At 46.4% G+C, this 21,306-nt stretch overlaps 1 protein-coding gene across 1 annotated transcript in view; it reads left to right on the forward strand.

The window, feature by feature from the left end:
* The window catches only part of DYNC2I1 (dynein 2 intermediate chain 1), a gene marked incomplete at both ends in the record, with an annotated part of 68,380 nt that extends 61,886 nt beyond the window's left edge, over positions 1-6,494 (forward strand). The window contains 4 exons of the mRNA XM_080701299.1: positions 299-398; positions 1,869-2,000; positions 3,179-3,402; positions 6,296-6,494. Of these exons, the coding sequence (XP_080557425.1) occupies positions 299-398; positions 1,869-2,000; positions 3,179-3,402; positions 6,296-6,494 (655 nt within the window). The remainder of the gene's footprint in view (positions 1-298; positions 399-1,868; positions 2,001-3,178; positions 3,403-6,295) is intronic.
* Between the last annotated feature and the right edge of the window lie 14,812 nt (positions 6,495-21,306).

Consider the following 21,306-nt stretch of genomic DNA (forward strand, 5'->3'; position numbering starts at 1 on the left):
GAGGCTGAGAGAGGGGCATCTCAGGTTCATGGTCAGCCTCAGCAACTTAGTGAGAACTGTTTCAAAAATAGAAAGGGCTGGGGATATAGCTCTGAGGTAGAATGCCCCTGGGTTAAACTTTGAGTACCAGAGAGAGAGAGAGGGTGGGAGTGCACACCACACTGCAGGAAGTGCGTGGCAGGGAGCGCGGTGGTACCAGTCACGTAGGCAGGCGTGCCTCCAGACGAGGGGCAGGTATGGTCATCATCTCGAGGGCCCCTATGCGCCATCTCTTAATCTTTTCTTTTTATTTTTCCAGGCTTTCCCACACAGGTAGTGAATTTTGGGGACCCATGCAGACACTGAGTGTCAGATTTCTGCCTTCAGATCCTAATCACTTTGTTGTTGGCACAGACATGGTGTGTAGTGTTTTGTATTAATTCTGTTACCTGGCACATATCTTTATTTAGGAATATCTTATTGTTTGCTTTTATTATGGTGGTATATAAATTTTTTCAAGAATAAAACTTTACACATACACACACACATAATCAAAAAGTGGGTAATTGAGCTGGGCATGGTGGCATACACCTGTAATCCTAGTACTAGGTGGTTGAGACAGGAGGATCATAGAATTGTGGCCAGCCTCAGCAGCTAAGCAAGGCCCTTCACAACTTAGCGAGAGACCTTGTTTCAAAATAAAGAATAAAATAGGGCTGGGGGTGTATGTAGCTCAGAGGTGGAATGCCCTTGGGCTCCATCCCCTCCCCAGTACCACACACACACACACACACACACACACACACACACACACACACACGGGTAGAGACAATTAAACTAATAGATACATCTTGAAGAAATACAAAAGGCCAATAAATATAGGAAAAAATGTTCAATATCATCAGCAATCATGGAATGCAAATAAAACTACACTGAGATTCTATTTAATTCCAATTAGAATGGTAGTCATCTAGAATAAAAGCAATAATAAATGCTGGCAAGGATGTGGGGAAATAGGAACTTTTATACCCCGTTGATGGGAGTGCAAATTAGTATAACCTCTGTGGAGAGCAGTGTGGAGGCTCCTCAGAAGGCGGGCGGAGGCACCGTGTGACCTACTCACACCACACCACTCCTGTTATCTCTCCAGTACTAGCGATGCACGCATATCCACGGGGGCTAGGGATTGAGCCCAGTGCATTCTACTTCTGAGCTGTACCCCCAGCCCTATTTTATTTTTTATTTTGAAACAAGGCCTGGCTAAGTTGCTGAGGCTGGCCACACCCTGTCTCAGCCTCCCAGGTACTGGGATGACAGGTGTGTGCCACTCTGCCCATCTCATATCCATGTTTATAGCAGAGCAGTTCCCAGGAGTCAAATTATGGAACCAACCCAGGTGTCCATCAGTCTATGAATGAAGAAAATGGAGATACACACAAGAGAGCTGTACTCAGTCATAGAGAAGAACCAAATTATGCCCTTGGTAGGAGAATGGTTGGAACCCGAGAACACCGTGCTGAGGTTGGCAGCCTCAGGAAGCCAGTGCCATGTGTGTGGACGCTAGGGAGAAAATAGGGAGCAAGAGGGACTTTTGTCAAATGATGGGAATGAGTGGAATAGGAAGGGCTGGGGAAGGAGGAGGGTTGAGGGAGGAAGCTGTCCAAGCAGTGCTGTGTGCGGACAGGAAGGCACTGCCAGTCTCGCTAACACACGGGGTTGGATGTGGAGGGTACACCAGGCGCTCTGCACACGTGTGTTTGTGTGACTTGGAAACCTCACTATAATGTACATTACCATGCACCACCAATAAAGGTATGTACATATGAGCAATGGCTTTGCCCAACCTGACATCTGATATTTCTCTTTGGTTGCTCTGGTATTATTACTAGGGTTTCATAAGCCATGGCACGAGACAGGATTTGAGAGTGTCTCCAAAATTGTTCAAACCTCAGCAACGTGGCGTAAGACCAGTAAGGGTTAATGTGATTGATTTTTCACCATTTGGAGAACCAGTATTCTTGGTAAGAAAGTGGGTTGTTTTTTTTTTATAGCACTAATTCTTTTTAATAGTTTTAGTTGGTCTGTTTGGGGAGTGTAATACTGTGATTCACTGGAAAATTTTGAAAGTTGACTATTTACTGGGCTACAAATTAATCATATATTAGGCCTCAAAGGTTTAAAAAGGAGAAATATGACTTTAATAACAAAATAAAATAAATCAGAAATTTGACTCTCTCAAGAAATACTTTGGTGAATTGCAGACTATCTAAAATTTAACAGAATCTCAAATACCAACCATCTCTCATGGTAACTAGTCCAGTCCTGGAGAGCCATTTTATCTGTGAGAGGAGACGGTGTCCTCCCTAGGCACCCCCGGCCCAGTCCCCTCTTGTAGGCCACCCTCGTGAAGGTCCCCCCGCTCAGGACCCGTACGCTGAGGACCGAGCCCCCATCCGGCCTTCAGGGGACAGACTGTCACCTGCAGAATCACTAGTTCGTGTGCCCAGCCCCAGTGATCACAGCCTTCCCCGCTGCTGAGCGAGCCAGGGTGTGTGCCCTTACATGTTAAGTCAGAGCTGATGTTCAGATACTGTGCTCAGAAGTTATTCAGCTTAATTCTTATCCCTCCTCTCTCTGGGCTGATGTTATTGATTTGGAATGTAGGGTTTTTCATTTGTTTCTGTTTGTAGTTCATTTTAGAATTTTATTCCCGTTCTTCTTATTTTTTTTAGTATATGAAGGATTGAGTAAGAAGGAATTTATCTTTTTTTAAGCTAGAATTTTAGTTTATTAAACTAGCTAAGTTTAGTTTCATGGAAATTTCAATTCAAGAGGAATACATAGCCATATATTGATGCTATTATATGTAATTTTTAAAAAAGTGAGTTACCTACTTCCATGGATCCAACCCCAACAGCCTGTGTTTGAGTCAGCAATATTCCACTCTGTGATAAATAGGCATATATCTAGGTATGTGCTGAATGTGGGACCATCAGGCTGTGGGTGCAGTGGGTTCAGCCACTGCAGTCCCCTGGTGAGTGTTCACCCTCCTCATTTGTGAGGAGAGGTTTAATGTTACATTTTTATGTTTAGAAAACATATGTATTGTAAGACTAAGGAGAGCTAACTTGGGAGACTCCCCTGGGTGCTGAGATTTCATTAAGGAGGAGCACCCGCTAATGGCTGTCCCCTGACACAGGCCGGCTGCTCGGACGGCAGCATCAGGCTGCACCAGCTCTCCTCCGCGCAGCCTCTGATGCAGTGGGACCTCAGCACCAATGGCCGCGCCGTCACCAGCCTGCAGTGGTCTCCCACAAGGCCCGCCGTGTTCCTGGTTCAGGATGACGCATCCAGAGTTCACATTTGGGACCTCCTGCAGAGTGATCTGGGCCCCGTGGCCACACAGCCCATCTCCCCAGACAGGTGAGCACAAAGCCTGGCCGCTTCCCCAGCAGCCATTCTGCTTAATCAATACTGGGCGGCTGCATGGTAAGATGTGACTCGTGTTTAATAAGTTATTCACATTTTAAAGTGTATTCATATATTGTTTTTATTTTTATTTTTATTTTTTGCGGTACTGGGCGTGGAACCCAGGGGCTTCTACCTCCGAGCTACACCCCCAGCCCTATCTTTTATTCTTTATTTTTGAAACTGGGTCTCACTGAGTTGCAAGGGGCCTCACTAAGTAGCTAAGGCTGTCTGCGAACTGTGATCCTCCTGTCTCAGCCTCTCAAATGCTGGGATTACAAGTATGCACCACCACGCCTGACTGTATTTATATATTTTTAGAATACTTAATTTTTAGAGCAGTTTTGGTTCACAGCAGGATTGAGGGGAAGATAGGTGAGCTCCTGTTACCCATGTGCAAGCTGCCCAGGGCCAGCACGCCTCTGCATGTGCATACCCTGTCGTCTCTGAACCACCTGACCATCATGATGGCCTGCAGCCATTCACCCGAGGTTCACTCTTGGGGTTGTTTATTTAAGTAGCATTTTAAAAACAACTTTAGTTGGGCATGGGGGTCTATCCTTGTAGTCCCAGTACTTGAGAAGCCGAGACAGAAAGATCACAGGTTGGCAAGCTCAGCAACTTAGTGAGGTCCTCTGCAATTTAGACCCTGTTTCAAAATAAAAAATAAAATAGGGCTGGGGATGTAGCTCAGAGGTAGAATGCCCCTGGGTTCAATTGTCAGTATCGCAAAAACAAATAAGAAGACTTTAACACATTGTTATATTTAGCCTCAAACCATTTTCTGGGTACAGTGTTTTCACATCAGTATCATTCTAGAAGTAAAAGAAGAAACTTCCATGGGCTTCTTAGTTTCAAAGCTCAGCATGTGTGAGTGAGTTACCTAATATTCCTGCTGGTTGTGAAAAGGAAGGGTGCTGGGGCTCGCCAACTTGCTCAGCCTCGTTCCTGTGGTTCCTCTGCTCTGACCTGACGCTCCCTCCCGGATTCAGTCTCGGGGCCACACCAGCCCTTGTGTTGGCCTTTCGTCTGTGAGCTTAGGAGATGTGGATCATCACTGATGCAGCTTTAACATAATTCCTTGCCTTTGTTGTTCTGTGTTTCAAAGTAGAAACGTTTGCAAGAGCTTCCATTACAAAAGCTTTTCTTGACTTCAATTTGTCAGTTCACCTTTATTTTTTCTAGAGATTGTATATTTCTCGTCAATAATTTCTACTGTGAACATTTTTGGTAACTGGGGGAGAAATCACAGCTCTTCTGTAAAAAAAAAAAAGAAGCTAAAAATGGCCAAAATCAGATAACAGTTTAGGGGAAAAGTTAGAGATACACTAATAAGATTTGAGGAAAAGCAAGAATTGTATTTATTTAGTTAAATTGCTAGGTATACTGACAGTTATAAAGAAGTACATTGGGAACCAGGCATAGAAGTGCCCCTGCAGTCCCAGCTACTTGGGAAGCCGGGGCAGGAGGATCCTGTGAGCCCAGCAGTTAAGACCAGCCTGGCAACATAGCAAGACCCCATCTCAAAGAAAACAACGAGGCCCTCAAAACTTTAGACTGCGAGTCACATGTGAACACACAGTGCTCCCGTAGTGTCACTCCAGGAAGTCTTTCAGGCTGCTGTTTAATAAGCAAATCAGTATCTGATGAGCACTGGCTGTGCCTGGGACTGCAGCACAGTGAAGGAGTTGGGAGTGTCCTTACTCTGGTGTGCAGGGTGGTGACAGCTGAGGACATGCTGGTATGCAGGGCAGCGGGCAGGGATGGGCCCAAATGTGAGAACACACGCTGTGGTGGGTGGGCAGGGCAGCAAGGACCGGAGCTCAGGACTAGCTGTGGTGGCAACAGGAGGCAACAGGGAAGAGATGGACAGCTGAAGACCTGGACCTTGCCCTGTGTACCACAGTGGGCAAGACGGTGACCCAATCAGGAAACTAGTGGGTGGAGTGGAGTGGGGAGGTGTGCAGCAAGAGCAGGGTTCAGGACGGCCCCAGGTTTTTGGCTTGGATACCTGAGGGTGATGGGGTGCGTTCACCCGAGGATGAGCCTGAATAGGGAGTCCTTGAGCAGTCTAGGCTGGAAGCATGGATTTGTGACCTTTGATATTTTTAACTGGTTGAGATTAGAGTTGGGAGAGACTGAGGTTCTGGGGACCCCCAAACTAGACCCCCACATCTACGCAAGAAGCATGTGCAGAGCAGTACAGATGTGACCTGTAGGATTTGCCCATCCGCTATCCCCCGGGCTGGCCAGGACTCACCTGCTGCTGGAGCCTTGGCAGGGAGGCCTCTGCAGAGAGGCCCTGCGGAGGGGAGCACCCTAAATGGGAGCACCGCCTCTCAGGCCATCAGTGTGAGGTTCCCAGGCTGTCTGCAGGGAACCTCAGCTGTCCCTTTCAACTCCAAATGCACTCCTCTGGGGCACATTTTCAAAATGTCTCCTATAGAATTTTGTACATTTGTTTCTGGTCTAACTTTTTGTTTTGACTTTTGACAGTTTTAGAATTTTGCTCCCTTTTAGCCGGGCATGGTGGCGCACGCTTGTAATCCCCGCATTTGGGAGGCAGAGACAGGAGGATCGCGCAGGTTCGAAGCCAGCCGCGCGCGCTGGCTTAGGAGACCCTGTTTCCAAATAAAAATGTAAAAGTAGGTCTGGGAGTGCAGCCCAGAGGTAGAAGGGCTTCCAGGAACCCCAGTACCACCAAAAAAAAAAAAAGGAAAAAAAAAAAAAAAAGAATTTTGCTCCCTTTTCATGCTTCCTTGAAAGGTAGATGTTTTGGAAGACAGTGATTTCTGGGGTCCCATGCAGATATGCCAGTTCCTCTGCTCATGTCCCCTCTTGCCTGCAGGCTGGCAGCCATGACCATCATGGGGGAACCAGAGAAGACCAGTGGCAGCTTCCTGGCCCTAGTGCTGGCCAGGGCCTCAGGCTCCATTGACATCCAGTTCCTGAAGAGGCGGTGGGCAGGCCCGGAGCCAGATGAGCAGAGCCGGCTGCGTCTGCTCCTACAGGGAGCCCCGTGCAAAAATGGAAGCCTGCTGACGTAGTCAGGTCCTCAGAGGCATCCCTTTGCAGAGGCCCGAGTTTTAAAGTCATAATTATAAGGTAGATGATTGCATATCTGTGTTCCTGTGTATTTATGTATATAGAATATGTATATTCTGTACAGAATTTATTTTGGAAGAATGTTGCTTTGGTGTTCCCAATGCATAAATCACTATTTTTGAATGAAGACAAACATTTCAGTGTATACTAAACTTCAAAGGAAATATCAAGTCATATCCACAATGCTTTTTCTGAGAGTGTTTCTATTTTTAGAACAGTTATATTATTTGTCATGTTTATTACTGGATTTTAAACAGTTCACAATGAAAATGTATTTTAATGGATTATTTTCTTAGTCATGCATAAAATGATATAAACACATCTAAATTAAAAGGAGATACTCCACTGAAATGATCTCTGGCAGCCGTATTTTCTTAAAACTTTTCTAAGGCGTCGGCTTTTTGACATTATTTGGATGTTATTCACAGAGCTGAGCCAGACAATTCTTTAACTATTGTTTTGGGGATTATTTTGGAACTGGGTATACTCTCAGCCCTTTTTATTGTTTACTTTGAAACAAGATTTCAAGTTGCTGAGGGTTCCCTTAAGTGCTAAGAACTGGGATTACAGGTGTCTATTACCATGCCTGGCAGGTCAGACACATTTTGCATTATACGTTAGTATTAAAAATGCTATTTGTATTCTGGGTGTGGTGGCGCACACTTGTAATCCCCGCGCTTGGGAGGCAGAGACAGGAGGTTCGAAGCCAGCCACACTGGGTTAAGAGACCCTGTTTCCAAATAAAAAAGTATAAAAATAGGGAGTGTCGCCCGGAGGTAGAAGGGTTTCCGGGAATCCCAGTACCACTAAATAAATAAATAAATAAATAAATAAATAAATAAATAAATAAATAAATAAAATAAAAAATTTATTTGTATAGAGTAATACAAGTAAATACTCTTGAATTTTTTTTTCTTTTTTCTTTCTTTTTTTCTTTTCTTTTTGCAGGTCTGGGGATGGAACCCAGGGGCATTCAACCTCTGAGCTATACCCCCTGACCTATTTTTTTATTCTTTATTTTGTAAAAGCATCTCACTAAGTTGCAGAAGGCCTCACTAAGTAGCTGAGGCTGTCCGCAAACTGTGATCCTCCACTCTTGGCCTCCTGAATGCTGGGATTACAAGCGTGCGCCACCACACTTGGCCTCAAGACACTGTTTTAAAAAATACAATACAATACAATAGGTTGGGGATGTAGCTCAGAGGCAAAATGTCCCTGGGTTCATTTCCTACTACCAAAAAAAAAAAAAAAAAAGAAAGAATATAAGGTGCCTTGGCCCATTTACAAACATGAGACATGGGCATCTCCCAGTTCTGGAGGCCGGGAGGGAGGTCTGAGGCCAGCCTCTGGTGAGGGATGCTCTCCGCCTCCAAGATGGTGCTGTGTTTTACACCCTTGCAGCACAGCAGGTGCCAGGTGCTGCCTTCTACCTCTCTAGAAGCGCAGCTGAAGTCACAATGATTCCGCCTCCAAAGGGCCCGTGGCTCTGTACCATCACCTTTGGGGTTAGGTCCCAAACTGTGAATTTTGTAGGGATATAGAGGCTCAAACCAGCACAGCGGGAGAGGAGGAGGACTGGGGGAGGGTGTGATCAGGGAAAACCGTAACAGGCCAGGGCTCTCCATGCCCTGCTGACCGGTCTGCACACTCAGATCTGCTCACTGCTCACAAGCATCTCCATCTACTCAGCTAGGACTGGAGTGTTTGAGGTTGGGAGACCCCTGGAGCCTGCCACCCGCGCTCACCCAGAGCCATGCAGACACATCCTGGTCAAGCTCTGCTTCCCTGTCCTGCTGCCCTGGCAGGTATCAACCTTGGCTCCTTTTCATTATGTTGATTTAAAACCATCAAAACACCTATGTTCACTATGAAAACAAAGAATGCTGTAGACAGTGGTCTTCCTGGTTCACCTGTCATCGGCCCAGGCCTGTGAAGGCATGCTCATGTGATTAGGCATGCACGTGTGCATGCACACATGTGCTCATGCCCACACACAGCTGCTTGGGCCCCCAGGAAGACGGCGGGCTCCTGCTGTGCTTGGCTTCTACACCAGGTGCTTCTGTCTTAGCTTCAGTCTCGTTGGTCACCGAATCCTCATCTGGGAAGCCCCTGAGATGGACGGGCATCGTGTCTACACCTGCCAGAGTCCCATGCACAGAGGAACCTGCCACCATGTTGAGCAATGTGGGGAGGGAAGTGTTCATGCAGTGGCCAGCACCACTTGTTGAGCCTGGTGCTTAGCAGGCTGTGGCCAGGATCAAGGCAGAAGACTGGGATTCACTCCTTCCCTGTGCCTCTGCTCCATCCTCGGCTCTCAGCAGTGCAGAGCGGCCTGTCTCAGGCAGCAGGTGACCATCTTCCTGCTGTCATGGGCTGGGTGGGCTCCTCAGGGTGGCCTCTGGTTCTGGCCCCTTTCCTAGAGCCCATTCCTCCCTGGAACCCTGGCTTTTCATTTTCCCCTCCTCCCACCCCACGGGTTTCACCAGTGAAGATCCCAGTGGAGCCCCTCATACACAGCTCCTATCCTCCCAGCTGTTTGCAGGACCACTGTGGGTGCCAGGGCCTGGAGGAGACCCTGTGGGGGCACCGGGCATACTGCCTCCTGGCACCAGGGCCATCACTCCATCTCTCTGCAGGTGCAGACTGCAGAGACAGGGCCAATCCCAGGAGTCCATGCCCCAAGGGCCTCACTTCTGACAGCCCCTCACCCAGCAGCTCTTCCCCATGAGTGGCTCTCCTGGAGTGGAACTCCATTTCTCTCTCATTCTCTATGCCTCCAAGAAGGAAACCAACCCAAGAGCAAATGTTAATGCAAAATGCCTTTGTAAAAGCAGTATAAAGTGGAAGGAGCCAGCCACACGGGGGCAGCAGAGGCCGGCCCTGAGCCCAGCCACAGCCTCAGGTCCCAGAGCCACAGAGACGCCAAGCCAATCAGCCAGCCAGTGGTCCCCAGCCACATGCCTTCGTGGGCCACTCTCTCCAGCCCTCGGCCACACCCTTACCATTCACTTTCCAGCCCTGTGGCCACAGCCTCAGAGCCCCACTCAGCCACACCCTCACTGCCCACACATTCGGGATTGCCCTCTGGTTCCCCCAGCTGTTCTTCAGTAATGCCTGAACTAATTCATACTCTGCCATCCGCATGCCAGGGTGCCCTATGTCCACATCATCACCAAGAGTTGTTCTCTCACTCTTTGATAATGGCCATTTTCACTGGACTGAGGGCCATTTCATCCTGGATTTGATTTGTATTTCCTTGGTGTTATAGTTAGATTTAAATGTCCCCGTAAGAGCTCATTTATTAATGTTTGGGGCTGATGTAATTGAGTCGTAAGTGTTATAAGCCCGGCAGTGGGTGAAGGCCTGGGCTAGCAGAGTGTGGCTGGAGGGAAGGGTCCCTGGAGTCTTGGGGATTATATGCGGTTCCTCTCCCTCCCCTCTCCCTGGCTTCTGGCCTCTGTGATGTAGGAGCACAGCCCACGTTCTCTTCATCCCTCCATCTCTGGCCACCACACCCTGAGATCCTTGGTCCCCACCTCACATGGACTGAATCTGAAACCATGAGAAAATGAATCTTCTTTCCTCTAAGTTAGTGTTCAGTCTTTTAGATTATAGCTGTAAGAATGCCGATAGATACACCTGGTAGTATGTGAAGTTGAGCTTTTAATACCCACTGGCAATTTGCAGATAGCCTTTGATGTATATCCTTGTTCCCACTGTCCCTCGATGTCATCCCTGCTCAGTTCCCTCTTGTCTGTGGGAGTGGGGGGGGGCAAGGGCTCTGGCCTAGTGGCATTCTTGACCCCATGGCCACACTGACCCTCAGCACCAGCTGCTGAATTTGCAGGAATCGCTTCCTTGAATTGAAGCCACAAGAGCTGGCCCAGGTTCGGAGATCCTCTGTTATAGCAGTCATGGTGGTTAGAGTAACATGGGTTTCTTGACACACTGCTTACCCAAGGGCCACAAACTGGGTCTTAGAACAAAGTCCTTGCTCACATTCTTACTTAGATAAAAACAAAAGCTCTCGTACTTATACAAGTACAAGCATTTGGTACTTACTAAGAGAAACGCACTTGTTCTTTTAAATTGTGCTTATTTTTTTAATTACAAAGTGATATATTCACAATAAAGATAATTGGAATTATGTTAAAAATATAAATATGAAAAAAATTGTACCTACCCAGGGAGAAATACTGTGTGGTTGTGTGTGTGTGTGTGTGTGTGTGTGTGTGTGTGAGAGAGAGAGAGAGAGAGAGAGAGAGAGAGAGAGAGAGGAGAGAGAGAGATACTGAGGACTGAGCTCAGAGGCATTCTACCTTTTAGCTATTTTATTTTTATTTTGAAACAGGCTCTTGCTAGACTGATGAGTGTCTCACTAACTACTTGCTGAGGCTATCTTCAAACCTGTGCTCCTCCTGTCTCAGCCTCCCAAGTACTGGGATTCCAGGTGTGTGCCACCATGCCCAGCTAGAAAATACTTTTAATGCTATTACATTTCTAAGATATTTTTCTTTTCTTTTTTTGTACTGGGGATGGAACCCTCCAAGCTATACCCCCCCCCAGCCTTATTTTTTTATTTTTTTTTCAAGCAGCAACTTTAGTATTTAATTTACTGGTATAAATTATACCTCAATAAAGGATAATCAAGCTGGGTGTGGTGGAGCAGATTTGTAATCACAGTACTTAGGAGGTTGAGATGGGAGGATCACATGTTTATGCCCAGACTCAACTGATAGTGAGACCTTGTTAAAACAAAGAATAAAAAATAGGGCTGGGGGTGTAGCTCAAGAGGAGGAATGACCCTGGGTTTAATGCCCAGTACCAGAAAGAAAGAAAGAAAGAAAGAAAGAAAGAAAGAAAGAAAGAAAGAAAGAAAAGGAAAAGCGAAACAGAGATAGTGTATTGTTACAGTGAAATATGTTACAGTGTGGGAATGTTATGGTTTTGGGAAAACTGTCCCTGAGGACCCCATTAGGGTCTTGGACACAGTTTCCCTCAAACCACAACAAAACCCAAAACAACCAAAAACAGAAAAACACAGAAAAACCGTGGGTTCTTGCCCTGAGCTAAGGATAAGTATACATAGCTCAGAAGTTAAATCTAAAGAGAAAGGCCTAGTTCTCCTCTCCTAAAAGTAATTAGCAACTCCTATGGACTTGCTAATTACTTTTAGCTAAGTTAATATAAGTTTCAGTAGCTGTTTGCTTCCTGACCAAAGCCAAGCCTTTCTCTCTCCAGGATTGTCATTTTGACACAATTATTTCTGAAATATATCTATTAATAATCAGAGGTTTCTCAAATCTTCCTAAGCCATTTCCAATACTGGTACATTCCCCCCTCTGTCTAGTAACTTCCTGACACCTGTCAGGCCAAAGGTAGATACAGAAAATACATTTTGACTTTTACAAGTTTACAAACATTTAACATGGATTCAATTTCCTTTAATTTTTCCTTTATTTCTATCACATGAATGTACCCCTTAGCAAAGGAATAAGGCCTGACAGGTGTTTTTGTATCTTTTACCCATATTACCAGTCCTATGGGAGAACTGTGATTTGCCCAGCACTGTAATATTAAGGAATTTTCTATTGCCACTGTGTCATTGCTGTTGCTAGAGGCTGTAAGATCCGTTAGCAATTGAACATGTAACAATTTGAAAAAGACCAAAATGAACTGCCTCATTGTTTAATTGCTCTAGAAAAATGAGTATAAGTAGAAAAGTAAAAAGACACAGATTTGAGTGCCTGCATAATCCTGGAACTTAATGGTTTTAACTTCATTGAAAACAAACTTAACCACATACTTTGGAAACTATGGGCCAAACATAAGTTTAAATAAATGGCCTCCAGAGGTCTAAAGAGAGGTAGACTTACTAGAAACCTATTTCTTTTTAACTATTAAAACCATCTTCACATATGCAAACAAATGTACCACAAACACTTTACAGTTTACCACAAACACTCTGCAACTTTCTTTAACCCTCTGATTTTTCTATCCTGATCCTTTCTTTCCCATTTGGGACAATCTTAGGATAAGCCTTACAATGTGCTTTTTTTAATCTCACAAAACTTCCTTTCTCTGTATTTACCAAAATATAAAGAAATACATCTATAGACTCTCTATATCTGTCTTTTGTTGTTACATACAAGCAAAAAAAAAAAAAAAAAAAAAACCATACCATTTAATAATGTTGTTTAGATACCAGTAATTTTTAAAAACCATTTAAAATACTTAGGTGTTATTTTAAACCTTATGAAGAGCATTTTAAAGCATTGCATTCTGCATTTCCCCAATTTAATAGTTGAAGACATTAGATAAATATCACTAGCACCTTAAAACCTTAGTTTTGCAAAAGGAATAAAATGAACAACAATGCATCACTGCCGTAAACCAACTCAGTCGGGGATTGGGGCGCGAGTCCACTCGCGATCGATCTCAGAAAAGATGGGGAAGGATAGGGTGATGTACTGCAGATTCTTATCTGCAGCGATTCTTTCCCTTCTAGGAAATAATCCTATTAGTGGCGCTTCTGAAAAGAACCTGACATGGATCAATGCTTCTTGTGCAATTGAACACTTTATTCTGGACACAAGATTTTTTATATTTTCCCATCCCCCAGTGATCCCCTAGTAGAAAAGTGCAAATCACCCAAAGTACAATAGAGAGATACACGTGCAAATCACCAACCCTGAACAAGACAAAAGTGAGGCCTGTGACATCACAGGTCTTTGTGATTGAAATCAGTCCCATGACCCCAGGTGGGTCTTGTGCTCCGATTCAGCCCCTTCTGGCCTTGCAGCTGCAGAGGCTTTTAGTGGGCAAGTTCCAGAAGAACAAAAGTCACACCCAAAATCACTTGAAGAATCCAGTTTTTAAGAGTTTTCTTTAACCCTTTCGGAAGTTTTATTCCTAGGGCTTAGTCCAATGTCCTTCTCTATCTAGCAACCTTCTTTGAGCTGAATGGGGGACAAAATCTGAGATTCCAGCTTTATTTTGATGAATGTCTGCTGGATTTTTTCTGCAATACAATCTTCTGTCTGAAAGCTTAAGCAAACTCATAACACAGTTTAGCAGGTAAATACCAAGAAATAACATGAAGTTTTTAGATTTAGTTGTCAAATATACTTCTCTAGCAGCTGAGCACTTTTCCTCAAACGATATGCTTATTAACCAGGTGGTGTCGCTCTTTCTCCAGGCAGCGCTATTACTAGGTGCAAAGGTCAAGTTTCCCTTCAGCCCTTGGCTAATGAAGGTCAAAGATAGGTAGGAGTTCTGCATTTGTAATTACTAACTGGAATGCTGCCACTGCATCTGAATTCTAACTAAATTTTTATTACCATTTGAACAAAGCCAAGGACGTTTACCAGAAAGTTTATTTTCCACAGACTCAGTTTCTCTCACAGTCCTGATCTTACACCACCAGAGCAATTCGTGTGGAGAGTTAAAAGAATCATTACCAACAGAATAATAGTTATGAAAGAATATCTAAGAATGGGAAGAACTTTAGCCAGAGACCACACCTTCTCTTGGGGCTATATGCCGATTTGACTACGTGGGCGTGGGGGCCCACGCAGATGTCGAGAGTAAGTGGGCGGTCTCGGCACATCACATTTGATCATATAACTTAAGAACTGTGTAATAGATTACCACAGAAATACACAACAGCATAAGCATCACGAGTGTCTTAAAACATTAATTTTGTCAAAGAAGAAAATAACTTTATTTAATCACACCTCACAGGAGTCTAATTGGACAATTTTTCTGAAGTTACCAGTTCAGCTAAGACTGATTGAGATAAAAAACTATATATACATCTTTGAGCAATAACTTTAGTGCAGACAGCAAAAGGAAAAAAAAACTTTTGATTTCCTGACATTGTATCTCCTTGTTAGCAGAGGAGCTGACATCTCTGGAATGGCTAGGAATGGGAGAATGGAAGGTCACCCTGGATGCAGCAGGCTGAATCTTGAGTAAAGAGATGGCTCAGGGCTGGCCTGATAAGCCCCCTGACCCTGGCTAAGCTTTTGGACCTTGGGCCGGGAAAGAAGGGCAATGCCTTAGATCTGGCCTCCGAGATCTCACTGCGATCACCTAAGGCTCTTTTAGTCCTAACTCACGTGGTGGGAGTTGGGAGAAATCACTGGGAACCTAGGTCTGGGGACCCCAGTCCCCTCTGGAACTGGGGGCACTCAGCCGCTTAGTGGTCTCCCTTTGCACCATGAGCCAGGCCTCAGAGGGCCTCTTTGGCCTCCTGGTTGAGAGCATTTACTCCAGAGATGCCCTTGCTCTCCACTCTTAAACAGACTTGAGCCTAGGCTTCTGTGCTTGGCCAGAGTCCTTTTATAGCTTTTGTCTGTCTGTCTTTCCCTTTTCAAGTCCCTGTTAAACTGAATTGGCAGCCTGCAGTATTAGATTTTGTCTGAGGATGGCCTCCTGTTCTACTGGGTAAAGATTTAAGAATGCCAACACCTATTGTTTGAGTTGGTGATGTAGCCTTACACTCAGCCCTTAAGAAAGAACAGCATATGGACAGATCGAACTCTAAACTCTCCTCTCCAGGTGGTATAAGGAGGCCTATAGGCAGAACCAATTGGAGACTAATCTGGTGGCACTAAGACCCTGTGGATCCCAGGCCGCTGAAGCTGTGCCTGGGGTGATCCGGCTTTACTGTGGCCAGGCTCAAGTGCCGAAGAACCTTTGCATTTTGGGAATTGTCTCAACCCTGCAATCATTAAAGAAGTCTGGGTGGTCTCTGAAGTTAAAGAACAGCTGAAGATAAGCTATTGCCATCTATCTTTCCTTCTTTTTACAAAATAGATCTAGTTGCCGAATAGTGTTATAATTTAAACCTCCCTGACAGGGCCACGTGTCTGCATCCCCCAGCGCATACTGTGGCCATACTCGGGTACAGAAAAAAAATGAGAGCTTTCTTTAGCATTTTGGGATCAAATTTTCCCCAGTTTTGGAAAACACATGTGAGTGGAGATCCGGCACCCACTTTGGATTGCTGGGATCCCCCTTGAGAGAGAAAGGGTGTGGTTTTAGTGGCCTGTCTGGGCTAGGTCGCCTCCCCCTCCCCAGAGCTTTCCACTCAAAAACCAATTAATTACCCTAGCATTTAGGATATTTCTGGAATTCTCTGTCTGGATGAAGTTCCCTACGCCCCTAGAGCTAGTGGCCCAGCCGGGGGCGTCCAGCTGGGACCGCATGGAGCAGTGAAGTGGCATCACTGTCCACCAGAAAGCCAGTGCAAGCTTGGAGTTGTAGCTACCCCCCTTCTGCCTTGCAACAGAACTTTCACTGTGCCTGTCCTTTCTCTCAATGAGGTTTTCTAGCTGAAAATATTGCCATGTTCAACAAAATCTTATTAATTTGCTTCCCTGAAAATCTGAGGGGCCTAAGAATCCCGGCCAGCAGTTGGGCGTGTCCTCCTCCTGAGCTTCCTTCCCTGAGGGCTTCCTTATGCAAATGGAGCTGTAACTGCCTGTTGAATGCCAGACAATGCCTCCTGGGAGCGGACACACTTGAACCTGCTTGTGTCCCCGACACCCAGTCCTCTTGTGAGGAGGACTCAGCCTTCTCCATGGCTCACCTTTTTTTTTCTCCAGAATTAAAATTTACTTCACATTGATAGAAACCATGAAAAATGTTATTTTTCCACATTATAGCATAATCATTTATGTTCTTCAAGATAAAGAAAAATGACTTAGTAAATGATTGTTTAAAATGTTCAAATCCACACATAAACATGTGGCTTCATTATTAACATCCTATATAGTCCATTACTAAAGTATTTCCATTATCAATTAGTACCTATTTATAAAGATGCTTTCTTAACATTGTTTTTGTCAGTTGGAATACAGCAGAAAAATTAACATAGCTAACAGAAGTATTAAGGACATATTTTGGCTACACATTGAACTGTGTGGAAAATATGCTTTATATGCAGGGTTCTGGTGAGCCTTTATTATCTATAAATTTATTTTGAAATAACTTTTACCAGTAACCTAGAAATTCTGATGAATGAAAATAAAATGATTGCTATTTTATGTCTGCATAAAAGACTAATTTAAAAAATTGACTCTGGGCCCCAGGCCGGACCACGTGAAGCACGCCAGACCCCTGGAGAAACCGGGGCCTGGTTGCAAGGCCCTGGGCCCCGGGCGGGGGTCAGGTGCGGCATGCTGGACCCCTGGAAGAGCCTGGACCCAGGTCACAGGACTCTGGGCCCCAGGTGGAGTAGTGCGGAGCACGCTGGACCCATGGGGAAACCGGGCCGGGTCACAGTGCTACTGAGTGCCTGATCCCACTACCTCCTCAAGCCACACATACTGTCTTCTCTTATTTGAAAAAAAAAAGGAAAAGAAAAAGAAAAAAGAAAAATATCGGAGAGGTGTCAAGAAGGCCATGGTGGATGCCAGGATACTGGAGATACAGACAAAACTTATCCAAATGAACTGAAACTTTTGGAATATTCCAAATGAACTGGAACTTGGAATATCCAAATGAACTGGAACTTTTGGAAATTCCCCGTGAAGGAGGACTGCTTCTTCTCTACATTGGTAAGAATCTTGGACATCACCTGTAAGGAGAGAGTTTAGCGGAGACCAAGGAGAAAGGTGGTGTTGAAAGCAGTCTCCGCGATGGCGGTGGAGACTTGTATTCAGGAGAAGCAGAAATCGGATCCTACCAACCTTATATTTTTGGAGAAATTACACCAAATGCCGAATGCTAATGTCACGCATGCTTAGGAACACTGGACAACATTCAGAGTGGAAAAAGAGCTTGGGAAAGATTTGAAATGGCGGAGGCAGTGGCAATGGAAGTGGCCATTACTTAGGAAAGGCCGAGATCTGATGCATTACACCTGGAACCTTTGAAGTAATAACCCAAGAGGCAGAATGCTACCACTACGCACCCTCGAGAACGTGGGACAAAAGGTTGGGCGAAGAGGGTGCTCGGATTGGAGCCTGCCGAGGGGTGAGGCCTGCAACGGACACAGCAAAGCTGGGATTGGAGCCTGCCATGAGGCAAGGCCAGTGTTGGAGCCTCCGAGGCCAGGATATGAGCCTGCCGAGGGGTTAGGCCGGTGCTGGGTCCAGCAAGGCCAGGATCGGAGCCTGCCATGAGGCAAGGCCGGTGCTGGGGCCTTCGAGGCTGGGATCTGAGCCTGCCGAGAGGTTAGGCCAGTGCCGGGGCCAAAAAAGCCGGGATTGGAGCTTACTGTGAGGCAAGGCTGGTGCTGGGGCCTCCGAAGCCAGGATCAGAGCCTGCCGAGGGGTAAGGCCGGTGCCGGGGCCAGCGAGGCCGGCATTGGAGCCTGCCATGAGGCAAGGCCGGTGCTGGAGCCTCCGAGGCCAGGATTGGAGCCTGCTGAGGGGTTAGGCCAGTGCCGGGGTCAATGACCAGCATTGGAGCCTGCCGTGAGGCAAGGCCGGTGCTGGGGCCTCCAAGGCCAGGATCGGAGCCTGCCGAGGGGTTAGGCCGGTACCAGGGCTAGCAAGGCCGGGATGGGAGCCTGCTGTGAGGCAAGGCCGGTTCTGGGTCCTCTGAGGCTGGGATCAGAGCCTGCCGAGGGGTTAGGCCGATGCTGGGGCCAGTGGCCAGCATCGGAGCCTTCCGTGAGGCAAGGCCGGTGCTGGGGCCTCCGAGGCTGGGATTGGAGCCTGCCAAGGGGTTTGGCTGGTGCCGGGGCCAATGACCGGCATCGGAGCCTGCCGTGAGTCAAGGCCACTACTGGGGCCTCCAAGGCCGGGATCAGAGTCTGCTGAGGGGTTAGGCCAATGCTGGGGCCGGTGGCCAGCATTGGAGCCTTCTGTGAGGCAAGGCCGGTGCTGGGGCCTCCAAGGCCAGGATTGGAGCCTGCTGAGGAGTTAGGCCGGTGCCAGGGCTAGCAAGGCCGGGATGGAGCCTGCCGTGAGGCAAGGCCGGTGCTGGGGCCTCCGAGGCTGGGATCGGAGACTGCTGAGGGGTTAGGCCGGTGGCGGGGCCAGCGAGGACGAGATTGGAGCCTGCCATGAGGCAAGGGCGGTGCTGAGACCTCCGAATCCGGGATAAGAGCCTGCTGAGGGGTTAGGCTGGTGCTGGGGCCAATGGCTGGCATCAGAGCCTGCCGTGAGGCAAGGCCACTACTGGGGCCTCCGAGGCCGGGATTGGAGCCTGCCAAGGGGTTAGGCTGATGCCGGGGCCAGTGGCCAGCATCGGAACCTGTGTGAGGCAAGGCCAGTGCTGGGGCCTCCGAGGCCGGGATTGTAGCCTGCTGAGGGGTTAGGCCGGTTCCGGGGTCAGCGGCCGACATCAGAACCTTCCGTGAGGCAAGGCTGCTACTGAGGCCTCTGAGGCCGGGATCAGAGCCCACCGAGGGGTTAGGCCGGTGCCGGGGCCAGCAAGACCGAGATCAGAGTCTGCCGTGAGGCAAGGCCAGTGCTGGGGCCTCCGAGGCCGGGATCAGAGCCTGCCGAGGGGTTTGGCCGGTGCCGGGGACAGTGGCCAGCATTGGAGCCTTCCGTGAGGCAAGGCTGCTACTGAGGCCTCCAAGGCCAGGATCAGAACCTGCTGAGAGGTTAGGCTGGTGCCGGTGCCGGGGCCAGCAAGGCCGGGATCGAAGGCTGCCGTGAGGGAAGGCCTGAGCTGGGGCCTCCGAGGCTGGGTTCAGAGCCTGCCGAGGGGTTAGGCCGGTGTTGGGGCCAGTGAGACCAGAATCGGGGCCTCCCATGAGGCAAGGCCGCTGTTTGAGCCAGCGAGGTCTGGATCAGTCCACCGGGTAGCCAGGCCACTACTGGAGCCGTCAAGAGTGGGATCGGTACTTGCAATGCAGCATGCACAGAGAAATATCGCAGAAAATAAAAACCAGATGCTTCCCCTAATCAGCAATAACTAGGAGGAAAGGGCCAACAGGAAGAGGTCGAGCTACAGAAAGGGCCCTATAGTGAAGCAGCTAAGGTGACCAATCAGAGGGTATGGAATAGGGGAGGATGGAGCCTCTTTAAAAAGCAGGAGGTACATAAACAAATGTATCAAAGTTAATCACCAAACAAGCATGGGATCGAGGGAGGGGTAGGGAATGGGATGGGGGCTGGATGAGGGCTAATTGGATGATGTGTGCTTGTATATCCTCTCAAGTCTTGTATTCCAATGTTCTTGTATTCCAATGTGATGTATGATTACAATGCACCTATAAAAAAAATCATTTGACTTAAGTGAAAATTTCAAATAAGTCCATTGGCAGATAAAAGTAAATCAGTTTTTCCTAATGGATTGCTCAGGTGCTGCTGTAGTTTGTTTCAAACATATGTATATAAAGAATAAAACTAAATTGTATGCTACAAGGAGACCGAATCATTTTATTTACTTATTAAATAAATAAATAAATAAATTGTGGGAGGATGGTACTGGAGATTTAACTCAGGGATGTTCTAACTCCAAGCTATACCCTTAGCCTTTTTTTTATTTTTTATTTTTTATTTTGAAACAGGGTCTCATTAGGTTGCTGAGAACCTTGCTAAGTTGATAAATTGGTCTCAAACCTGCAATCCTCTGGTATCAGTCTCCCAAATACTGGGATTATAGGCATGTGCCACCAGGCCTGGATCATTTATTTCTTAAAATATGTTTTGGAGCCTGGCATGGTGGCACACACTTGTGATCCCAGCATTCAGGAGGCTGAGACAGGAGGATCGCGGTTCGCATACAACCTCAGTTACTTAGTGAGGCCCTCTGCAACTTAGTGAGACCCTATTTCAAAATAAAGAATAAAAAATAGGGCAGGGGGTGTAACTTGGAGGTCAAATGCCCCTGGGTTTCATCCCCAGACCCGCAAAAAAAAAAATTTATTATAGACCCAACTACTTTAGAAACTACGTTTTAAAATCAAATATTTTAGAACATAACATAATATGATCTAATTATTCTTTCAGTTACCTACAAAAAAATAAAACCACAGAATTACTCTGATTACCTGGATTGACTACGTAGATCTAAATTTGGATTAAGGTGTTATTATTTGAAATGCACAGTGAAAGAAGTTTAAGTAATGGTTGTTTTTGTTTGTTTGTTTTGTTTTTTGGTGGTACTGGGGTTCCTGGAAACCCTTCTACCTCTGGGCCACACTCTCAGACCTATTTTATATTTTTTATTTGGAAACAGGGTCTCTTAAGCCAGAGAGGCTGGCTTTGAACCTGTGCCACCCTCCTGTCTCTTCCTCCTCCTCCCAAGCGTGGGGATTACAAGCCTGGCTTGTAATGGTTGTTTTTTTTTTTTTAAAGTATACATAGATTTTAAGTACCATATGTCTGTGATTCAGAATGTTAAATTTCAGCGTGTACTGAAATTTAGATGTCTATAAGAAGGAAGGCAATACTTGGTCTGCTATGAAGGATAATCTAAAAAGAAAGAACTTTAGCTGGGCGTGGTGGCACACGCTTGTAATATATATATATATATATATATATATATATATATTTTTTTTTTTTTTTTTTTTTTTTTTTAATTTGGAATCAGGGTCTCACTAAGTTGCTGAAAGCCTCACTCAGTAGCTGAGGCTGGCTTCGAATCCGTGCGATCCTCCTGTCTCAGCCTCCCAAGTGCAGGGATTACAAGCATGCGCCACCACGCCCGGCCTAAATGGAAATGTTATCAGGAAAAAGAACAGTCTGATCCCCAAATCAAAGGGCCGTTATTTGAAGAGAGCGGTGGTGTCCTTTATTGCCACCTAAGAGCACTATTTCTATGACCAGGAATGCTGTGATGCCA

The sequence above is a fragment of the Muscardinus avellanarius genome (assembly GCF_963383645.1).
Source record: "Muscardinus avellanarius genome assembly, chromosome: 9".
Classification (NCBI taxonomy): domain Eukaryota; kingdom Metazoa; phylum Chordata; class Mammalia; order Rodentia; family Gliridae; genus Muscardinus; species Muscardinus avellanarius.